This window comes from Microplitis demolitor, chromosome 1 (genome assembly GCF_026212275.2).
Source record: "Microplitis demolitor isolate Queensland-Clemson2020A chromosome 1, iyMicDemo2.1a, whole genome shotgun sequence".
NCBI classification, from domain to species: Eukaryota; Metazoa; Arthropoda; class Insecta; order Hymenoptera; family Braconidae; genus Microplitis; species Microplitis demolitor.
In genome coordinates this window covers 9040285-9062645 of record NC_068545.1, presented here as the reverse complement: position 1 = coordinate 9062645, position 22361 = coordinate 9040285, and the positions used below count along the sequence as shown (strand labels likewise).

General features: G+C 32.7%; 2 protein-coding genes across 2 annotated transcripts in view; both read left to right on the top strand.

The window, feature by feature from the left end:
* Positions 1 to 13914: 13914 nt before the first annotated feature.
* Positions 13915 to 14532, top strand: LOC103573014 (uncharacterized). Its single transcript, XM_008551865.2, has one exon. The coding sequence runs from the start codon at positions 13915 to 13917 to the stop codon at positions 14530 to 14532; it is 618 nt and encodes a 205-aa protein (XP_008550087.2).
* A 75-nt stretch (positions 14533 to 14607) lies between these two features.
* LOC128668185 (uncharacterized) overlaps positions 14608 to 22361 on the top strand; it is a 35970-nt gene continuing 28216 nt past the window's right edge. The window contains exon 1 of the mRNA XM_053740508.1: positions 14608 to 14685. Coding sequence (XP_053596483.1) covers positions 14608 to 14685 — 78 coding nt within the window. The remainder of the gene's footprint in view (positions 14686 to 22361) is intronic.

The window sequence follows — 22361 nt, the reverse complement described above, 5'->3', positions numbered from 1 at the left end:
TTGTTTCACTATTCTAAATAACAAATGGTACCCAAGAACCTCTGACTTCTACGTATAGCGTAACAGCCTAGTCGTTAAGACACTTGCCTAGCAGCCTTGAAGGACCAGGCCCGAGACCCAGCAAATGCAAGAAAAAATTAGTTTTTATCGATCTACCCGAGTTCTTTATTGTACAAATTTATTTCAATATGCTACCATCACACACATGTCTACTAATATTTTTTATTTATTTTTAATAAGCGTAGATGATTATTCAGCTACAGTCTTGGCACAATATTGGCTCTTGACATTGGGCTAATACTTAGATACAGTCTTGGCACAATACTTTCACTTAAGCTTGGCTCGGTGTTATCATTTTGATGCTTGAACGGACTTGACCAAGCGTGGATTTCAAGCTTTCCCCAGAGTTCATAAATCTTTCGCCAAGCCTGGGCCTATGATTTTTTCCTATAAGGGATGGATTTTAAAAATAAAAACAAACATTTTTTTCGAAAAACGATGAAAGCGTCTTGTAGGGAATTTATTCAAGTTTTTAACGCCGCCCTCCGATTTACTGTGTGATTATTCGTAAAGATATCGATGATCAAACCAAAAAGGATCCTCTTCCGTTTGTAGGCCGATTTTTCTGCGACAAATTGTCCTACGAGGAAAAAAAAAAAAAACAAATTAAAACTGAATAAATTTACTCAAAGACATATGCATTGGTTTAACTGAAAGAATTATTCCACGGCCCGTTTCTCATGTTTACGCAATAGCTGTAGCTTTTGAAAAAATTTGATGAAAATGCACCAAAACTAGAGATTTTGAGCTATAAAATGGTTTTTTTTTAATGTCGATACAATTATTTTTCACGAAGTTACAGCCTTGCAACTATCACTAAAAATTTTAAAAAATTTTCCTGTTCCTTCAACTTTTAGCGTTAGTGTATACGTGATTAACCGTGCTATCCTACTTTAGTTACTGTAACAAAATATTATTTGTGTAAGTGATTATGAAATAATGTTAATAGTTATTATCGTTTTTAGTCTTACTAACTTTAAGAATTTCGTCATGTTCCGTAAAATATCTCAGTTGATTTAACTAGTAGGGTTTAGTTCTTTCAATGACATCTTTGAATTTAATACAACTATTTTTAGTCAGTTACATTAACAATAAAATAGTTGAACTAACTCCAAAATAGTAACTGTAACTAAATTTAATTGTTACATTAACTTACACTGATTTGTTATCGTAACTAAGAAAAATATTTGTCTCTGTATTTTGGTATTTTTTTGTAGTTGCAGTTACAGATTTATTCTCTGAGTGTAATAGAACATATCGGAGGGGCGCACAAAACGGGGTAGGACAGGCAAAACGAGATACCCCCAAAATTTTATAAAAAAAAATTGCTTTTACTAAATGCGTTTTAAACATTCCAGTCACTTTTGTACATACAATTGAGCATTGTTTTGAATTTTTTTTGGTGAACTTTTTCGAAAATCGAGTGCCAGTCGAAAATGTTAGTGACTTTTGTTTTATGATAAAAACCGCTCAAAATTTTTAACTTCCCGCTAAGAAAATTTCAAATTTTGAAAAAAAGGAAGTAATGTGTTTCGGTCCGATTTTCGAAAATCGAGTTTTCATCAGATGTCGACGTTATGAGGTCATAGGAAGCTATTCTGTATATTCTAGGGTGGACGTCCGTGTGCGTTTGTGTGTGCGTTTGTGTGTGCGTGTGTGTGTGTGTGTGTGTGTGTGTGTGTGTGTGTGTGTGTGTGTGTGTGTGTGTGTGTGTGTGTGTGTGTGTGTGTGTGTGTGTGTGTGTGTGTGTGCGTGTGTGTGTGTGTGTGTGTGTGTGTGTGTGTGTGTGTGTGTGTGTGTGTGTGTGTGTGTGTGTGTGTGTGTAAACTTTTGTTGTCTGACGATGTCTTTGGAACGAAAAACTTAAAATCATTAGATTTTGGGGTAGATCGGTCATGTATTTTACGAGTTATACGAAGAATAGAAATTAAAATTTTTTTTTGTTTTTTGGTTTTTTTTCGTATAACTTCTAAACCACTTGCCCGATTCACCTCACAACCTAATTAGTTTTAAGTTTTGTTGAGCCCTTTTGATTGCCACCAAGAACGTTCAAATCGGTTGATTCCATCGAAAGATATCGTTGGACAAAAATTATAATTTTTCAGTGAAGGTACGTTTTACCGGTCTAACAAATTATTGAACTCGAAGCTCAAAAATTTACAAGTCATTATATTTCCGAGCTCCTTGAGCTCAAAAACAGCGAGAAGTTTTTGGGCTGGCCCGCAGGGTCAGGCGGTTTTCAGATTTTTTTTCTGTCTATATATCCAAGAATCATGTGAAAATATTTTTTTTTTTCATGTAAATTACTTATAAAAAAATTTAACTTCATCAAATTTATTTAAAATTCTAAAATTTGTTTTTTCTACCTTCTTGAGAAGAAGCCCATTTTTGCCGCAAGAACGAAACTTTTTAATTTTAACAGCAACCGTAAATTTTTTCTATTTACTTCGAATTTCATTAAAAAGAAAAAAAAAACAGATTTAGCGTATTTGGATCCTTGAAAGCTTGGTATCTCTCTGAGTATCCCGTTTTGTCCGCCCCTCTCCTCCATAAATTTAGGAAAATACCACGAATATGCACTTTTTAAGACGAACGCCCATACATATAGAGGCTGTAAATTAAAGAAAATGCGATTTAATTTTTCATTAATTATAATTAAACCGCATAAAGGTAAATAGCAATTTACAATAGCAAATCCTTTTAGGGCAAAACGAGTCTCTCACAAAAGAAAAAAAATGAGATAAATACTGGATTTTTTTACCGAGATATCGAGTTTTCAAGCTACAAAATTTTTCTGCTGTTTGATAGGATAATTCTATCGTTTATTACAATGATTTTCTTTTATTTAATGCACTAAATTAGTTTCTAAATATAACAGAAATAAATTTTATGACATTATCTGTATAATTGTGCATAATTTAAGATGGTTCTATGTACTTATAGGGTGATAATAACAATAATAGTTGTAAAAATGAGGTGAAAAAAATTTTTCGGAGGTAAAGCACTCTCTAATACTTCGCATTATGAGTCGTGCAATAGACCGTCTATAATCGATTTTTCCCTACATTTATATATAATCATATATACTATATACAAAATAAAAAAATTTCTAGTAGTTCAGATATAAAATAACTATTAATATTGATTCAACCAACAATTATTACATACAATTAAAGAATATATAAACTTTCAAACTAGCCAGCTTTAATACGCATTTTAGTAATTATCTGTTTAATAGTAATAGAACAAGTATAAGTATAGGTCCAAATAGTAATAGTAGTAGTTGGACGTGCGTGCATGAAATTAGAAACACTAATATTATTCTCTCGAGCAGACTATATGTACCGATCGATCGATGATAATACAGGTGCATTACCCTCCACGGTAGTAGTCAGGCCTCGAATCTTCAATAATTCTGAGGTGATAGCCATACGTAGAATCACGCAAGCCCCACAGAGCAGGTGTTGTTCCCTAGAATCCCCGCTGAAACAACTCGATACCATTCAAAATCGTGTATCGCACTTGTTTATTTTTTTAAATAAACCTACCCCTTATCATTTTTCGCTTTGTATTTCATTCTTCTTGACGTTCATATTTACCTGTTTCAAACTTGTCAAAACTTCTTTTCTATAATTGTCGTAAAGGGACCAGTTATATTTTTTTTTTATATATATTTTATTTTATTTTCTCTGGGGAATTATTTATTTATATGACGATAAAAAAACTCAGACCCTTGTCATTGAACTCTTATGTACTTTTTTTTTCTTTTACTGCTAGAAATCGTTTGATATAGAAATAATAAAAAATTTTTGAGAAGTAGCCCTAGTAAAAGTTTAAGAGGTTACTTTGATTTTTAATTTTTTTCATTTGAAGAAAATTTTTTTTTATAACAATTGTTAAGATCTTTTCATCACTTATAATTTTACAGTCTTATAAAGCTGGAGCATTGTAAATTTAACCTTTATGATTTTATTGAATTTTTTAATTAAGGAGGCTGTAAATTTAACGAAATTTTTGTAAAAAAATTTAACTGTTACTTAAAAAAAAACTTTGACATACGGACTAGACTCAATGGCTTTGACTAGAAATTTCAGTTAGACAGTGATAAGGCGTGAATAAGGTATGCCAAATTCCAGGCTTACGCCAAATGAGGACGCCGAACTAGGTCGAGATCCCAAAAGTAACGAAGTTACGAGGCCCTCCCTCATTTGGTTTCCTTCTTAGGCAGCAGTTTGGAAACCATACTTGCTCGTGATAGCTTAAACCGAGTTCGCGCTAAATGAGGCAACCGCATAAGGCTCACATCGCATACGAGCCTTATGCTTAAACATAGAAATTCATAATATATTGCCATGCATGACTGTAATGATCATATAATTTTATTTAACTAAATTAAAAAAAAAAAAATTGTTTTTTATAGTTTAAAATTATTTTTGCAGGGCAGTTATCATTAGATGGGCTAATTTAATGTTATTTTAATTTGCAATCGAATTATAAATTTTAATTCAGGGAAAAACGCGAAACTTATTGAAAGGACCGCTATCGTGGGATTCGATTCCGGAACCCTACGCACGAAAGACCGACGCTTTAACTGCAACGCTACACTATTGATTGTGACTCCTAAGTTTATTTATGCTATTTAAGAATTATTCGGCACCAGCCAGGAGTTCCGAAGATAGACCTAACTTAGGTAATGACGGAGATTTTCCTAATAACAGTCAAAGTTGACATACCTAGCTTTGGCATGCCTTTGATCATTCTCATTGCATTCTAGGCAGGAATTCCGGAGATAAACTGAACTTACGCCGAACCGAAAACTCCTAATAACAACCAAGTTTGGAAAAGTGTCGATATATCGAGTTTGAACTTTCCGCATAGAGACCGGACAAAGTTCAAATTAGCCTTGCCGTATTTCGGAAAACCTTATTTGTCCCAAATCGGTATTTCGGCATGCCGCACTGGAATTCCAGTCGGGATATTTATAGTATAGTTACCATTACTACCTACCAACCAGGAATTCTAATGTTAGGATTGACTGCGACCTTGCCACAGACGTTCCTAGTTTTGTCTGGCTTTCGCATATCAAACATCGGCAAACCTTAGGTTACCATTGCTACCTACCGGTCAGGAATTCCAACGTTAGGCCTGAGTGCGACTTGGGATAAACATTCCTAGTTTCATCTAACTTTGGCACACCAAACTTATTCAACGAACCTTAAATAATTATTGCTACATACTAGTCAGGAATTCCAATAGTATGCCGTACTTCGACAACGCCACAGAGGTTCGTGATCACAATCGAATCTGGAATTTTTTCGGCATGCCAATTTTCGTTTTACCTCATGAAGATCTGATAGGATATGAATTAGGCTTGCCTTAGTTAGATACTCCTAGTTCGGGCCAAATTGATTTTTCGGTGAGCCTTACCAAAATTTCTAGTCGGGGGGTTTATTGTTGTAAAGAATTAAATCTTTTTTGAACCAATAACATCAATAAGGCTAGACTTTATTTTTAATTATTAAAAATCCCAATCAAAGAAAAAAAAATTCTGGAAACTGCTTGAGCCTACAGGACAGCCCTCATTGATCGATTCAGTTTTTTCGAAGATATTCAAGAAAACCGATTTTTACTATTTCATTTTTCAACGATATCTCTCGAAAAATAATCTGATTGAGATGGTTTTTACGACAATCGAGGTGCTTTATTGAGTTCTAGAGCTGATTAGATGTTGGGATTGATTGTTTGAGTAGTTTTTGAGTAGTTAAAAATCTATTCAATCGAATAATTTGATATGCGCAGAAAAGTTGATGGCTTACAACTCTTTCGATTGCCGCAAGACCTATCCCAATCGGTTGATTAGTTATAAGTTAGACCACACGCACACACACACACGCGCGCACGCACGCACACGCACGCACATCCATGTATATATGAGGCTTTCCACGCCAAATCGACTACTTTTGACCCCGATCCCTTTCGATTTGTCTGAAATTTTTTTTTCTTTTTCCACCCCGTTAAAATCATTTTTCAGGAAATTTTCAAATTTTTTCACCCAATCCAAAAAAAGTTATGAGTTTTTTAAAAATAAGGCTTTTATTTTTTTAAATAACTATAACTTCTTCAAAAATTGACTAATTGAGATGTTTTTTTTTAATTTTTGTCTTTGCATGTACTTTAAAAAAAAATGCAAAAAAATTTGAAGATGATAAACTCTATGAAGTTTTTGGCATTTTTGAGAAAGACCACCGTTTTCTTAAAGTTTGCCATTTTCGATTTTTTGTTTAATTTCTCAAAAAAAACTTCAATTAACTCTGCGATTTTTCCCGCTAATCACAGAGTGGGCGGACTTTTCCTTCTACAGTCGAGTCTCGTTATGAGTCCGCTCGTTATGAGTCCGTGAACCAGGATTTCCACGGAAGACCTTCCTCCTCCACAACGTGAAAAAAAAAATTAATTTCAGAGTCTCGATATGAGACCGTATATTCATGAAAAGAAATTAAGAGTTTATTTATCATATTAGTCCTATTATTTGTTTATAAGCAAGACACTGTATAGCTGTATTACTATAAGAAACATAACACTCAAGTCAAACGGACTCATAACGAGATACTGGAAACAATCACGTACACACTCACACGCTTAAAAAGTAGGGGGAGTTCAACTCACGACTGTCGCCTGCGCTGACAGAGTGGGGGTACACAAATTCTTAGAATTATATTCCCCTACACCCCTTTATGCGGGTTCATAACGAGACTCGACTGTATTTTTGTTTATCAATTAAAAACAAATTTTTTGCACAGTTGGGCTTATTTTACAAAATAACAGTCTGGCCATTTTTGAGAATTTATCAACGACTTCAGAGTTTGAAAAATTGAGACAGAATAATTGAAACTGGTAATCCTCGAAAGAATTTGGATTTTTCTTAAAAAAGTGAGAAAAAAAATAGAAGATACCTATAAATAATTTTATTGTAATTTTTTTCGAAAACTACACCTGAAAACAGAGAAAATTAAAAAAAAAATCCCTTTGGTTTATTTTTGACTGTCACATGCTTTTGAAATAGCCATGTGCGTTATATTTATTTTTTGAAAGCCTATGACGTGGTCAAAAATAAACCAAAGGGAAATTATTTTTTTATTTTCTTTGTTTTCAGGTGTAGTTTAAAAAAAAAATACAATAAAATTATTAATAGGTATCTTCTACTTTTTTTTTTCTCACTTTTTTAGAAAAAATCGAAACTTTTTCGAGGATTACTAGTTTCAATTAATTTTTTCGTCTCAGTTTTTGAAGCTCTGAAGTTGTCCATAAATTCTCAAATATTTCCAGAGTGTTGTTTTGTAATATAAGCCCAACGGGGCGAAAATTTTTTTTTAATTGATAAAAAAAAATAGAAAGAAAAGTCCGCCCACTCTGGGATTGGTGGGAAAGATTGCAGAAGTAATTAAAGTTTTTTTTTAAAATTAAGAAAAAAAATAAAAAATGGCGAACTTTAAGAAAACGGCGATTTTTCCCAAAAAAGCCTAAAATTTAATAGAGTTCATCATTTAAAAATTTTTTTGTATTCTTCTCTGAAAAGTACATTCAAAGACAAAAATTAAAAGGAAAAAAAAGTCCAAATTAGTCCATTTTCGAAGAAGTTATAGCTATTTAAAAAAATAAAAGCCTTATTTTTGAAAAATTCATAACTTTTTTTAGGTTGAGTAAAAAAATTTAAAAATTTCCTGAAAAATGATTTTAATGGGGTAGAAAAGGAAAAAAAATTTTCAGCCAAATTGAAAGGGGTCGAGGTCAAAAGTGGTCAATTTGGCGTGAAATGCCCCATATATATATATATATATATATATATATATATATATATATATATATATATATATATATATATATATATATATATATTGTGTGACAAAGGATAAAACAAGACGATTTCAGACTAAAGGAAAGTTAGCTGCCCGAGCCGTCAGTAAGGGCTGACATCACCCGCAATCTCAAATTGTCTTTCATCGTGAGTTACATAAGGATCTTTAAGATGCACTGTCAGCAGCCAATAAGAAATAAGTTGATTTCAAGCCGATGATGCAGAAAACTATTAGAGAATGAGAAATTTATGATTTATAGTCACATATTAAATCTTAAATGAAACAAAAACATTATTTCCACTCATTTTTCGTAATTTTATTAAATTAATTAAAACTTCCACTAAAACAATGAAATGAGTGACCTGAAGTAACACGCAAACAAATGAAAGTAATAAGGCTGCGAATGAACATTAAATAAAACCAACATCGGGCAGTAACAATTGTATTATTTCCCAAGGGAAGAAACTCGCATGTTTCTGCCCGCTGTATGCAGGTATTTATAAATTACGAATTCGCTACTAGTTGTTTGCAGCATCGGCTTGAAATTAGCTTGTTTCGACTAGCTGTAAAGACACTTAACCTTCGAGTTTTGATGCTAGTATTATGAATACAAACATACAGACACTCGGACATTATTCTGAAAATAGTCAGAATAGCTTCCTAACACTTTAAATCATCAACATCTGACAAAAACTCGATTTTCAAAAATCAAGGGAAAACAATGACTTCCCGAATTTTTCAAAAATCTTTGATTTTCTTAGAGGGGAGTTTTTTTGGTTTTTTTCTGGCTATTGTCCGTATTGAACCACGTGCCCAATGCGGAAAGTTAAAAATATTAATAAAACATCTAATGTGCAATTTTTTATTAATTAGTTTTGACATTATTATATATTTCCAATTAGTCTCATTATGAAATCAAACTACAATTTATTAAGACTAAATAGAACTTTGCAAAATTACACACTCTCATACTTTATTTTCTATATGATACGCTATCATATGTAACATGACATATGTGGACAATATTAAAACGCGGAAAAATAATTTTTACTATCAAGTACATTATATATATATATATATATATATATATATATATATATATATATATATATATATATATATATATATATAAAGAAAAACAGTATAAGAGGAGATAATTACATAAAATTAATTAGAGTACCGAGAAAAATGGCATACTTATGGAAATAATTTCGAAAATGGATAAATACAATTGGAAATAATTATTAAAGCATTACTCGGCACCAGTCTGTTGTTTGCAGATTCGAGGGAGTCAGATGAGATTTTAATCTCGATGATTTGTTATGCTATTGTTGACGCCTAATGAGGTAGACTCATGAGGTAGACATAGTATTCCTAAGTATGCTTGTGTATACAATTCCGAGTATATGTTCATATTAAAGTGTATGTACTTGTGTACAGTATGGCCAAAAGCAAGCTGGGGCTCTTAAAAGATACAGAAGTAACTTTGAGACTTCTATCGGCCTCCGAAATCGAAAGCACTGATTAAACTCTACTTATTTTATTTTCGACTTGCTCTTTCTCTTTTTTTAGCTGCTTCCGAGAGAGTGGTCTTCTTGTAGATTTATTTGCCCACTAGCGGGGTCACCCTACTATGTATACATATATACATAATACTACTTTCATCTCCGCGGGATTTTATTTTCCCCCATTAGAAATTTTGAAAAATAAAAAACAGATATCCTTATCCTTCAATTTGTTTTTAAGTTTATCAGTAAATGCGCTAGTATCTTTTATTTCGTTTTTTAAAAATCAAAGTTTAAAAATGTCACTCTAAAATGTATTTTAAGAATCCATCAACCTTAAGCTTCAATTTGATACCCCACGTAATTTTTTAATTTAAAATAAATCCCAAGAAAAATTTTATGGAAATATTTTTTATCGATATTTATTTAATTTTTGAAAAAATTTACTTAAATCTTGTGCCCGATTTCATTGTGACCCGTAAATAGTGAACATTCATTAAGAGAAATCAAGTAACATTCAAGATCTTAATAGTCGCAAGTGTTTCACTGCAAATTAAGCAATAATGACTAAGAAAAATTGATAAAAAAAAAACGCTACCTGATAGTCAATGTTTTTGAGATCATCTTTTACAGAATTCATCTATGAGTTTTAATTTAAAAGTTATATAAACTTAAACAGTGAATAGAAAATGATTTTTTTAGAAAATCGTGAAAATTTCAAACAACCATAACTTCTAAATTCGTCAACCGATTCTGCCCATCTTCGAACTCGATCTAGATAATTACACATAGAATAAAAGTGGAAAATTTAATTAGGATCCGATAAGAATTGTAGGCACAATCGGGGTGAATAAATTAGTTATATAACATATATATCCCGAAACAAAATTAAAAGGGTGATTTGAACCAATCCTATACGCGAGTAAGAAGGCTCAAATCATCTTCCTAAAATTTGAAGATTTGTTTTCTCACTCAGTGGATCCAACCCTACTAAAATTTTCATAAGGACCTGACGAGGTACTTATCAGGTTAACCTTATTTCAAATAAGGTGCCAATCAGGGTATTTTCATGAGGAACTGATATGGATGTAACGCTTAAGACCCATGAGGTCCTTATCAGGATTGCTTTATCAGGTCCTGACCAGGATATCTTCATTGAATCCTTATCAAAATTATCTCATCAGGCTCTTACCAGAATATCCTCATCAGATCCTTATTAGGATTACCTCATCAGGCCCTTACCCGGATATCCTCATCTAATCCTTATCAGGGTTGCCTTATCAGTAATTATTAGTAACAAAAATATTAAATTGCGGAAAAAGGATAAGAGAATTTCGATTCGATCGGAAATGTTATCAATTGTATTAAGAGAATTAATTAGAGGAAGTAAACAAATTTTTCATTGTTGACAATGTAACAGGGTAATTTTCAACCTTGCTAAATTTGGCCCCTTTATTAATTGATCTTAATAAGGGCGCCACTGGAAGATAAGACTCGGCCTTCCAGAACCGGAGATGTTAAATTTCGAAAAGTTCAGGGTCGTTGAATTTTATAAGAGTGAGAAAAGATGAGGGATTAAATTTATTACACAATATATTTATTAATATAATTAACAATTTCATTTATCACAACCAATTTTACCCCACCGGGTTTTACTTCACTTATAATTATTTTATGACTAAGGAGTCAACCGGACTTTATTACATAAATTAATTAGTCCCCTGGACTTTATGAATTAAAATATTTAGTTGGCCACTGGCGTGATTTCCTGGATCTATTTAAAACTGAGTCCACTGGACTTATTAATATAAACTTGGCCACCAGCCTGATCCCCTGGATCTTAATAAAACTGAGTCCCCTGGACTTTATATAATAACATGGCCACCGGCCTGATCCCCTGGATCTAATTATTTCAAAATTATTAATAAAAAATTGCCCTGGAATCATTTTATATCGCACACAGACACACGTTTTATTTAACCAGTTTACTGTCCACTCGACTTAACTCACACACACACAGAATTTAATTTTTTTCTAAAACTTTCCTTAAATCTTGATCTTAGTTATTCCTTAATCTTCACTTTTGTATAACCGTTTACTTTAATTCATAAAAATTTTCTAGTTTTAATTTTCCATCAAGTGATAGACTTTACTGACTCGAGCGACCGACGCTATCTCTCTCTACTTCACGCGCCTCAGTCTATCTCTCTCTATTTCGTGTCTTTCGTTCTTCGCATTCAATTTTAATTTCCTTTAACTATTTATAAATTTACTGACATCAACTTATTCTACAAAAATTTAATTAATTAAAATCTCAATCCTTTGTCCCGCTTTTCACAGCACTTGATTTTTAGTCTTGTAAATTTTATCTTATTTAATTACCGATTTATTTATTATATAACAATGATTTAATAACTATTATAATTTCTGGCCTCCTGCCGAGAGATTTCACTCCTTAATTTACAATCAATGATTAATAAATTCTGGCCTCGCTGCCGAGAATTATTTGACCAAACGTGAGGTTAATTATTATTTAATTTTTTTACAATAAATTTTGGCTTCCCCTGCCGAGAATTTGCTTTATTGAAGACGCTAAGTTGTTAACACTTCTGATAACTCTATTCTCGATGTTAATTAATTTAATAATTCTGGCTTACCTGCCGAGAATTAATTTACGCACAGCACCTTGATATTAACACTAAGTTAAGCTTCCCTTGGTCTTTCCTTGATTTCCGGTCTTCTGGATAAGGCTCACGGCAGATGGACGTCCGTAAAGCTTGCCGGCTCGACCGACTCTCCCCGATTTTGCTGCTGTCCTGTTGTTATATCTTTTCAGCTCGGCCATTTCGGAAACTTCCGGGAAATGGTCTCCCCACTTAATTTTGGGACAGAAGTCCGAGCTTTTTCAATTAGCGCACTCGGCGACAAGTCGGAAAACTCTAACGGGTACTTATTTGGGGTTTCGGGTCGGGTAACTGACCAGCCGTGGGAAACCACGATTTTCCTTGATGATAAATTAAATTTTACCCCGTTACAACAAAATCCCGATGAGTGCCGGGCTTGAACCCGCGTCCTTTCTATTCAAAGTTTTTGATGCTATCCACTTTGCTGACATACATATGTGATCTTGTAAGCGTAAATATTATAGTCATTATGATGACAAATAATAACTGATGGAAAAGTAGAAAATCCGTGCTGCGATGATTGACGTGATTTTGATATATTCTTTTGTATTTTGTTTTATTTTGTAGCCTGTAAATAAAATATTTAAAGGAATTAGATAACTTTTTTCTAAATAAGGATATCCTGATGAGGTCCTGATAAAGAAATCGTCAGGTTTGCTCTAATAAGGCAAACCTAATATTAGCCTGACAAGATCCTTGTGGTACTTCAGGCAAATCAGGAAAAAATTATAGTCGGAAATAAGTTAACTTCGTATATGCATATCTTGTGATACATGTTAGTGCGTAGTCACGGTATGTAATTAGGCTCGTTTTCCAAGAGTCAGGTTAAAAACTGACAAAGACTTACTTTCTCGAAGAGCTTTAGTCAGTTAATTTGACAAAACACTATATAGATTAAACTGGGCCAAAAAAATCGACTATTTTTTTTTCTTTCGATACTGTAAAAATATTATTCCTAATGACCACAAAAAATTATTGTGCAAGTTTAAGCCCTTAATCCTTGACAAGCACACATCTAAACGGTATACCTATTTAGGCATTGAGGGTGAAAAGTACCCAACATATTTTATTTTCAAATATCTTGGCCCCTACCAAAGTTAGAGAATTTTTTTTCTCTTGAATTAAAACTTTAGTCCTATCTATCTTTTTAATTCGTTAATATTATGAATACTAAAGTCAAGAATCATTATATATTTTAGAAGGAGGGCAAAAACACACCGAAGTTACTCAGGCTCTAATTTATATGATATGTAAAGACAATTTGCCTCTGTCATGCGTTGAAAAAAGTGGTCTCAAAAAATTTATCCGTACAGTTTGTCCTCTTTACAAACTGCCATCTCGAAAAAAGGTATTTCAGTCTATTGTATCATATATTTCGATTAAAATAATGGTTTGACAATTGCCTTGTTGTTATACTCAGGTGACCAGATTAGTTGAAAGTAGATATAATACCACAAAATCTGTTTTAATGAAAACTTTAGATGAAGCAAATTTTTTATGTATCACGAGTGACATACTCACCATCACAAACTCTTCTTGAAGCTTCTTAGTGGTGATAGTTTATTCCATCGATAACCCAAAATGACAGAGTCTGCCTGCGCTTCAGAGCATAAATTTATGTGCCCAGAAATTGTCTCAGGTATGCTTCTATTGGTAATTATACTTAATACAATGTATAGACTTATAATTATACATCTTCTTTAGAGTCATGCAGCGCAGTATAATAAAGAAACTTGAGATGATATTTGTGAAGAATTCGCTATTGTAAAAAATAAATTTTTATCTATCACTACTGATGGTGGAGCCAATATGGTGGCAGCAGTGCGGTTTTTTCTAGAAGATAATCATCGAATTCCTTCTATGGCTCACAGCTTGAATCTCATAGTTGATGCAGTATTGAAGGGTATTCCTACTTTCTCTAATCTTTGCGATGACGTCAAAAGTATTGTGACGTTTTTCAAACAGTTCGAGAACGCCTCTGACCAATTACGAGCTGAACAAGAAGAATCAGGAAAAAAAGAGGGTGAAGTGCTGACTTTGACGCAAGCAGTCAGCACTCAATGGAACTCATGCTTAGACATGCTGGAGCGTTTTCTTAAGCTGTCTGCACTTGTAGCTAAAATATTAGCCACAAAAAGTCAATCTAACAAACATACTCCTGACATGGTTGCATATTCGGAGCTTCATATACTAAAAGACCTTATTGCACTTCTCCGTCCTTCAAAAAAAGCTACTGAAGAGATAAGTGGGGAGAAGTATGTAACTTCTAGTTTAGCGATTCCCATCTGGAGTTTATTGCGTCAAGTAATAGATCAGTCAACTCCATCAACCACTCTAGGGGAAACTGTAAGAAAAACATTACTGGAGAAAATTGATGAAAAACTCGTGCCCTTTGAAAAAAAAACACCTTTCTCTCAGCTGCAATAATATTGGACCCTCGGTTTAAGCTTCTGCATTTTACGTCTCCAATAGCTGTCTCAAATTCAATAACAAAAATCAGCAATGACATTAGATCAGAGCACCGAGGAAGAGGCCAGCGTTCCCCAGACCCACGACCAGTTCAAGCAGCACAAGAAACTGGTGAGTTATCTATTTGGTGTAGGCATGAAAAATTGATTAATCTCAGCATGAATGAAGCAGAAATACCAAGCTCTGGTTCTGTCCTTAATGAGCTGAAGCAATATTCGGACCAACCACATCTGGACAGAAAATCAGACCCAATAGAGTTTTGTGTAAATTGCCGACATTTCACCCCCGTTTTATCTGAAATCGCTTTAAAATATTGGATATGTCCAGCATCCTCAGTATCATCCGAAAGGCTTGCTTCGGCTGTAAATTTGGCTGTGCTCGACAACAGAAGTAGATTAACCGGGGAGCATATTAAAGAAAGAGTATTGCTAATGTCTATCTCTGATGAATACTAGTTCGATTAAGATTTCAATAAGATACTTTGGCTTAAATTGTTGACTTTTTAACTATTTCAAATCAAGAATAATGATAATCAGTACTTAAATACGTATTTAATAATATGTAAATCTACCAAAAATATATTTAATAATAATGAAAATTGCCAAATATGTATTTTAACTTTCAAATATACATATATTAGGGTGTGTCAAAAAAATCGACTAAGGCTTTTTTTTCGAATGGCCCTGGAATTCTTTCAGAGGATGTCAAAATAAAGTTTCTGTTGAAATATGAGCTCTTAATATTGATATTTAGAGGTCGCGAATCATAATTTTCTATTTTCCATTTAAATAACATGGGAAAAAAAAAATTTTAAGCTTGGAATTTTATACCTCGGCAATGGCTCATTCTACACATAAGCTGAGGATAAAATTTTGTAGGGAATCAAACACTCTACAAAAAAGTCTCTTATCATTTTTTGATAAATATGTCTGTTAAAAAGTCATTGGAGCTTGAAATCGAATTTATAGTAAATTTCGAGTTCTTTTTAATTTTCCGGCAAAACTATCAGATTTATCACGAAATGTCACGAAATCTTTTTTGAAGAAAATTTGATTCCCGACAAATTATCTTGAATAAATTTTTCTCAAATTTCTCATTAATTCCTAGTTATTTCCATTTTAATGTTGAGCTCTTAAAATGGATCAGAACACTATTTTTTTTTCAGAGCTTAATATTGAAATGGAAATAACTAGAAAGTTATGCGGAATTTTGAAAAAGTTTATTGAGAATAATTTGTAGGGAATAAAATTCTCTACAAAAATGATTTCATGGGATTTTGTGATAAGTCTGATAGTTTCGCCGAAAAAGTAATAAGATCTCGATATTCATTATAAATTTGACTTCAAGCTCCAATAACTTTTCAACAGACGAATTTATCAAAAAATGATTAGAGACTTTTTTTGTACAGCGTTTAATTCCCTACAAAAATATATCCTGAGCTCATCTGTACAATGAGCCGATGCCGAGGTATAAAATTCTAAGCTTAAAATGTTTTTTTTCCCATGTTATTTAAATGGAAAATAGAAAATTATGATTTGCGACCTCCTAAATATCAATATTAAGAGCTCATATTCGAACAGAAACTTTATTTTGACATCCTCTGACAGAATTCCACGGCCATTAAAAAAAAACATTAGTCGATTTTTTTTAACACACTAATATACATAAGTATTAATACTATATAATATAAATCTACCAAAAATGTATTTTAATAATAATTAAAATTGCCAAATATGTCTGTATTTTTATAGTAATTAAAATTGTTATATATGTAATGTGACAATAACTAAAATTGTCATATATGTATTGTGATAATAATTAAAATTGCTAAATATGTATTTTTATAATAATTGAAATTGTCATATATGTATTGTGATAATACTTAAAATTGTCAAATACATATTTGAGTAATAAGAAAAACGATTATATATGTGTTATTCTTTTTTATGTTCGAATATTTCAACAATTTTGCCAGTAATCGCGCCTTGAGGTAAAAATATCGATATATCGAAAAATCGATATTTTTTACTCTACCGATATCGGTATTGTTTAAAAATATCGATACGATATATCTCGATATATTTTTTTCATTTGCTCATCCCTAGTGCCAAATACCCTTCTACAGGCCCAAAAACTGGCAGTAGCTTTTTGAGCCTGCTTCCCAATGTGGCTTCTCCACGTGAGCTTACTGTCCAGAGTCACTCAAAAGTAGCGTACCTCTGTTGAAAACTTCAGCTTAGTGCCGAAAATTGAAGGCAGTAGCTTCCTTGACCAGGAACGGAGCCTACTCAACTCTACATTCCACTATATCACTCGCTTGCTACATTTTCTAGTTTTCAAGGGACATGCAATTTCATAGGACTGGAAAATAGCCATCTGCAAATGCTCAACCGCCTGTTCAATCCTACTGGCAGTTCTTAGGGTTCTGCAAGATTCCACCAGCGGACTTACTAGCTCCTTCTTTTAGATGAGCCAGTCCGTGGCCTTAGGGTTCCCAAATGTACTCCCAGACCTACTGCCTTCCAACGTAAAGTAAATTCGGCGGTGATCAGAGAAAGAATCTTCTTCGCTCACACGTCAATTTCTAACAGACTAAGCTATCCTGCGTGAGCCCAGCGTAATATTGATGACTTCCTGTCTCCGAGAAGTAACGAGAGAGGGCCTGGATCCAACATTTAGGATCTTTAGGCATGCGGTGGAAAGGTACTCTAGCAGTGTGGAGCCTCGTTCATTTATGTCTGAGTTACCCAAGACTGAATGGTGTGAATTTGCATCACAATCAATCAGGAGTGGTAGCTCTTTGGACCTGTAGTATTTTACCAAGACAGTGACCTCCTTGGTAGGTACATTAGCATCTTCATACGGGAAATAGGGAGAGCCACGATCAACTCCCTCTTAGCCGCCTCTATGGAGATTTTCATGGAAGTAATAGCTAGATCTCTGGTGCAGAGCTGGTGCAGCTTGAGCGCTGTGTTTCTTATTGATAAAGATACAGGCCCTAGGCCCCAGCTCCTTGTCACCATGGATCAGGCAGCCGTTCCTTCTGTCTATCCCTAAGACCTGCCCTTTATAAACCCAAGGTTCTTGGATTAGGGATATATCTGTGTGTAACGCCGCCAGGTCTCTACTCAGTAATGCCGAGGCCACTTTGCAGTGTTGCAAATTTATTTGCGCAAAAACGAGTTTGTCCTGCAGGTACAAAATCTGCAGTACTGGCTGGCTTATGTCTTTTATTATAGAAGAAGGGATAGGAATGAAATGAGGGAGGAGGGGTGAGTGATGATGGGTTGAAAAAGGAAGGGTACTGTCTAATGTTCATCGTCTTCCCCTTTGTCGGTCGTGGCTGCTACGTCTTTCAATGAGCCGGACAGCTGGAGGTCTCTTGCTAGATCCTGAGTAAGAGTGGCCTGCTATGTACCACATGACTGTAAACTTACCTACGTTTATGTACTATATACTATATATGTATATATTATTGCCAACAAACTTCTTGTATACATGTATAGATTGCTCGGACGCGAATATTATCTCAACTGGATAGAAAACACCGTGACTTCTTATCCTGTCATTATTCACGCTTTTATGATCAGGATACCTTCGTTATATCTTTAATATTGTAGTATTTCAACTTATAATTAATATCACTTATGCACTACAATAATAACAAACTTATATTAGAAATAATAACACCCCAGTTAACAGCAATAAAAGAAAGGCAAGAGGGATATATTTTATTGATATACAGATGTATACTGTTATGCTGTCAATATGTGACTGTCTGACTCTAATCGCGCATCTATAAAACAAGAGAAGAAGGCATTTGTTTTCTAGCTATTCAAATATTTTAAAACATCAGTTTCACATTCGTTACAATATTATATACTACATATATACACTAGACTGTGTCAGAATAAAAAATTTATTTCTTATTTTAATTAAATACATCTCAAAAAGTTACTTTAATAAAAAAAAAAAACATCTAAAATTTCAGCTCTATATCTTAAAAATTGTGCTGGCGCGCGAGGGGGGGGGGTCCCCCTTTCCCATTCAAAATACATTGAAGAAAATTTATTTTTTCTATTTTGTAAATAATTATGTCAAAAATTTTTTTCTTCCGATTTTTGAATTAAGCCATCTTGTAGAAAATTAAATCTTCTATAAAAAAGGTATCTAGTGTCATACGCTTAAAGTTGATAGAAAAACAAGTTATGGAGGTTGAAACTTCGGGGAAAAGTTGAATTTTTAAAATAGAAAAAGAAGTTTTTTTTTTTTTTTATTTTTTCTTCAATTCTACAAAATTCTATTATGATTAAAATAAAAAATTAGGGTTTCTTGTATTTATGTTGTTTAGGTTTATAATCCTTCAAAATTAGATAAGACTACAAAATTTTTTCTAAATAATTTAATTTTTTTAACTTTAGAGCTCAGCTCTGTAACTTTCTTTCTCTGAGTTCTATTAAAACGACTCTAAGGACCATTTTTATAGATAATCCAATTCTTTGTAAGAACTTTTATTGCAAAATAATGAAAAAAAATTCCTGCTAGTTATTGAATGAAAAACAAAAATTTCTTCCTTCTAAAAATTCGACTTTTTCCCCCTGAGTTTCAACTCCCGTAACTTTTTTCTTATCAACGTTAAGCGTACGACAAAAAATACCTTTTAGGTAAAAAATTAAATTTCCTATAAGATCTCTGGATCCAAAAATCGAAAAAAAAAATTTTTGAGATCGTTAATTACAAAATAGAAAAAACAAATTTTTTTTCGATGTATTTTTTATGGGAAAAGGGACTCTCAGAGCGCCACCTCAATTGTGGAGAAAGAGAGCTGATATTTTAGGAGATTTTTTTTTTTTTATTAAAGTAACTTTTGAGATGTATTTTATCAAAATAAAAAATAAAATTTTTCTTCTGAGACAGTCTAATATATACGGTAAAATCATTTTTACATTGAGATGAATTGCATAACATGGTTGTGTATTAGAACATGCCGTAACTATGAAATTGTCTTTTGCTTTCAAAAAAATTAAGAACTTTGTTATATTTCCTAATTATGAAAAATATACGATAACGTATAAATAAGAAGATTTCATGCATTTGAAATAAGTTAGAATGTGGAATTATATTTATTTACTGCATTGGGAAAGGAGAATTATAATAGGAGAAAATTGGAAAGGATAAGAACGTAACCTCCTCAATGATCAGTCTATAAATAAATTGAGAAAAATATGGATAGTCTGAATTGGGAATTGAACCCAGGCCATGTCGGTTATTTGCCGAGTGCACTTTCAGTTGACCTATCCAGGCCTATACCATATTTCGGTGAGTTGATTTAAAATATTAAAATAATTTAGCGCGAAAAATAAATTTTCTGAAAAATTTATTAATTAGTTTTTAAGATTAAATAATATAATAACTAAATTTTAGTAGATTTCTTAAATGGCGCATTTCGCCCTAAATTTTAATCTTTTGTTTTTGGAGCATATTGAATACGAAATCATTGCAGGAGACTAGAAAAAGTAAAAGAGCTGAAAAAAAATTCCAATATTATATCTTTGGGGGGGCGGGGCGGGTGGAGTTGCTCCGAATTTGAAGATTTTCAATTTTCAATAGACGCGACATTTTGAGATCAAATACAAAGTAACGGGGTAGAAAGAAGTAAAACCAATCAAAACAACTGAGGATAGAAGCCCTTTTTTTTCTAAATTGTAAAATACTTTGTTATGTTGTAACGGGGTGACTTGGTGTTCGACTATCAGGTCAGTCAAAATTAAATTTCTCGCCCTTTTTGAATTGCGCACCTGCCTTTGCGTCGATTCAAATTTACTTCGCCAGCGCAACGGTAGGGAGTAGATCAAGTGCACCTCGGTGCCAGACACCACAACAGGGTTACCATAGTGGGCTATTTATCACGAATTTGGCGATTATCTCGATTCATTCGATGCTAAATTAAAGTTTGGGCTATAAGTCGCAATTTGGACGATTCTTAATGTTTCATGGTTGGGAATAACCTTAATCATTAGTTTTGAATGTTATTTTTAATTTCCATTTGCCACCCTGCTTAAAAAATCCGATAGATTCTTATAACTGTATGTATAGAGGGCCCTATACTTAACTATAGCACTTTTCATAGAACTCATTTATTCTTATAAAATTTCTTTGGGAATTCATGAACAACTATTGGATTCCATGAGATTTTCTAATCAGGGCAATGACTTGAATCAAACTTCATTTCAATTCAGTATGTACATATAACAAAATTGTGTTTATTATGTACACTTACATTCAAACATTTCATTTCTTTTGTCTCAGTTCAGTTGGTTGGGATCTTAGTTTTGAATAGCAATTTTATTTTTTATAAAAAATTATAAATTTAAACGTGGGTGATAATTTCATCATAACTGTTGAAAGTAAATTGTTATTTTATTTTTCTTGATTAGATAATGCGATTAATGACGATTAAATAGTAGTTTGTCTATCGAGTTGGATCGTGTTTAATATGCGAGGTGAGAAGATTGGTGTCCAAGCCGAATCGAGGATACTAACACACGAGCGTCTTATACTCAATTGTACTAGATAAATACATTAGTTTTTGTGAGCGAAATTTGAAATTTACTACATTTAGTGCCTATAAATAGCAGGTTATAAATCCGCGTTTATTTATTTGGTAAGATTGTTTTGAGCATTTTTTGAAAATGAGAGAGAAGCCAGTAAGTGTACGAATTAATATGATAAATTTTGTCACAAGATGGCTCGTTAAGTTACTTCGATATTTTTTGGTCGTTTGCTATCACACATGTAACTAAAAAATATTTTTTAATCCGTTGATGACGTCACTATGGATACGATTAGGTATCTTTTTAGTGGATTTCATAGAAATCTATCTTTTGCATTTATCCCCATGGTGGAATTTTCAAAGAATTTCGCTCTAATCTATCATAATTCATCGAGTAGGTTCCAAAAATGCTATTGGTTCAAAAGTTTAGATATATATGTATATATATATATATATATATATATATATATATATATATATATATATATATATATATATATACATTAGGGTGCTTCGTTTCCGGCGAAAGTATTTTTTTTGTTGCTCATCATGCAAAATATTGTTTTTTATGCTAAAACGAAAATTCCGGCCAAGTTAGAGCTCTTAATTCCAACCCTAAGTACTTTCCATTCAATTTCCAAAATTTCCCATTTAAAATACACTTAAATTAAATTACTTTTTATTTAACTTTCTACTATTCAGCTGCGTTTTATGATATCGACGCGGTATTGGTCGCAAACTGTAGGACATTTGGTGTTCTTGAAAAGTGCCCATAGTATCTTAGCTGTAATTCCATCTGTTTCACTGATGTCCACTAAGGAAGTCATTATTCGTATCAAATTGACCTTAATTGGCTTGTAGAACGTAAACCAATGAATGCACACCAAAAATGTGAATGGGAATTTTATAGAAAATTTTATTTTCATTAAAAAAAGTCCTATGTGTCGAGTCGCTAAAGTTCATAGTTTCCGAGTTATAGGAATTTTAATAATTTAAAAAATATAATATTAAAAAAGAAAATATGCATATGGGTCATACCACTAAATAAAGTTATTTTTACGGGATGACCCTCATCGATTTGATTAAAATTTTGTGGAGTCTTTCCATCTATTGAAAAAAAAATTCTCTGAAAATTTGAGCCCTTAATAAGCAGCAGTTTTAAAGTTATGATTTTTTGAATTTTTTAATAATGTTTGTTTTCAACTTTTTCATTACTTTTTTCGAAGGAAACAAT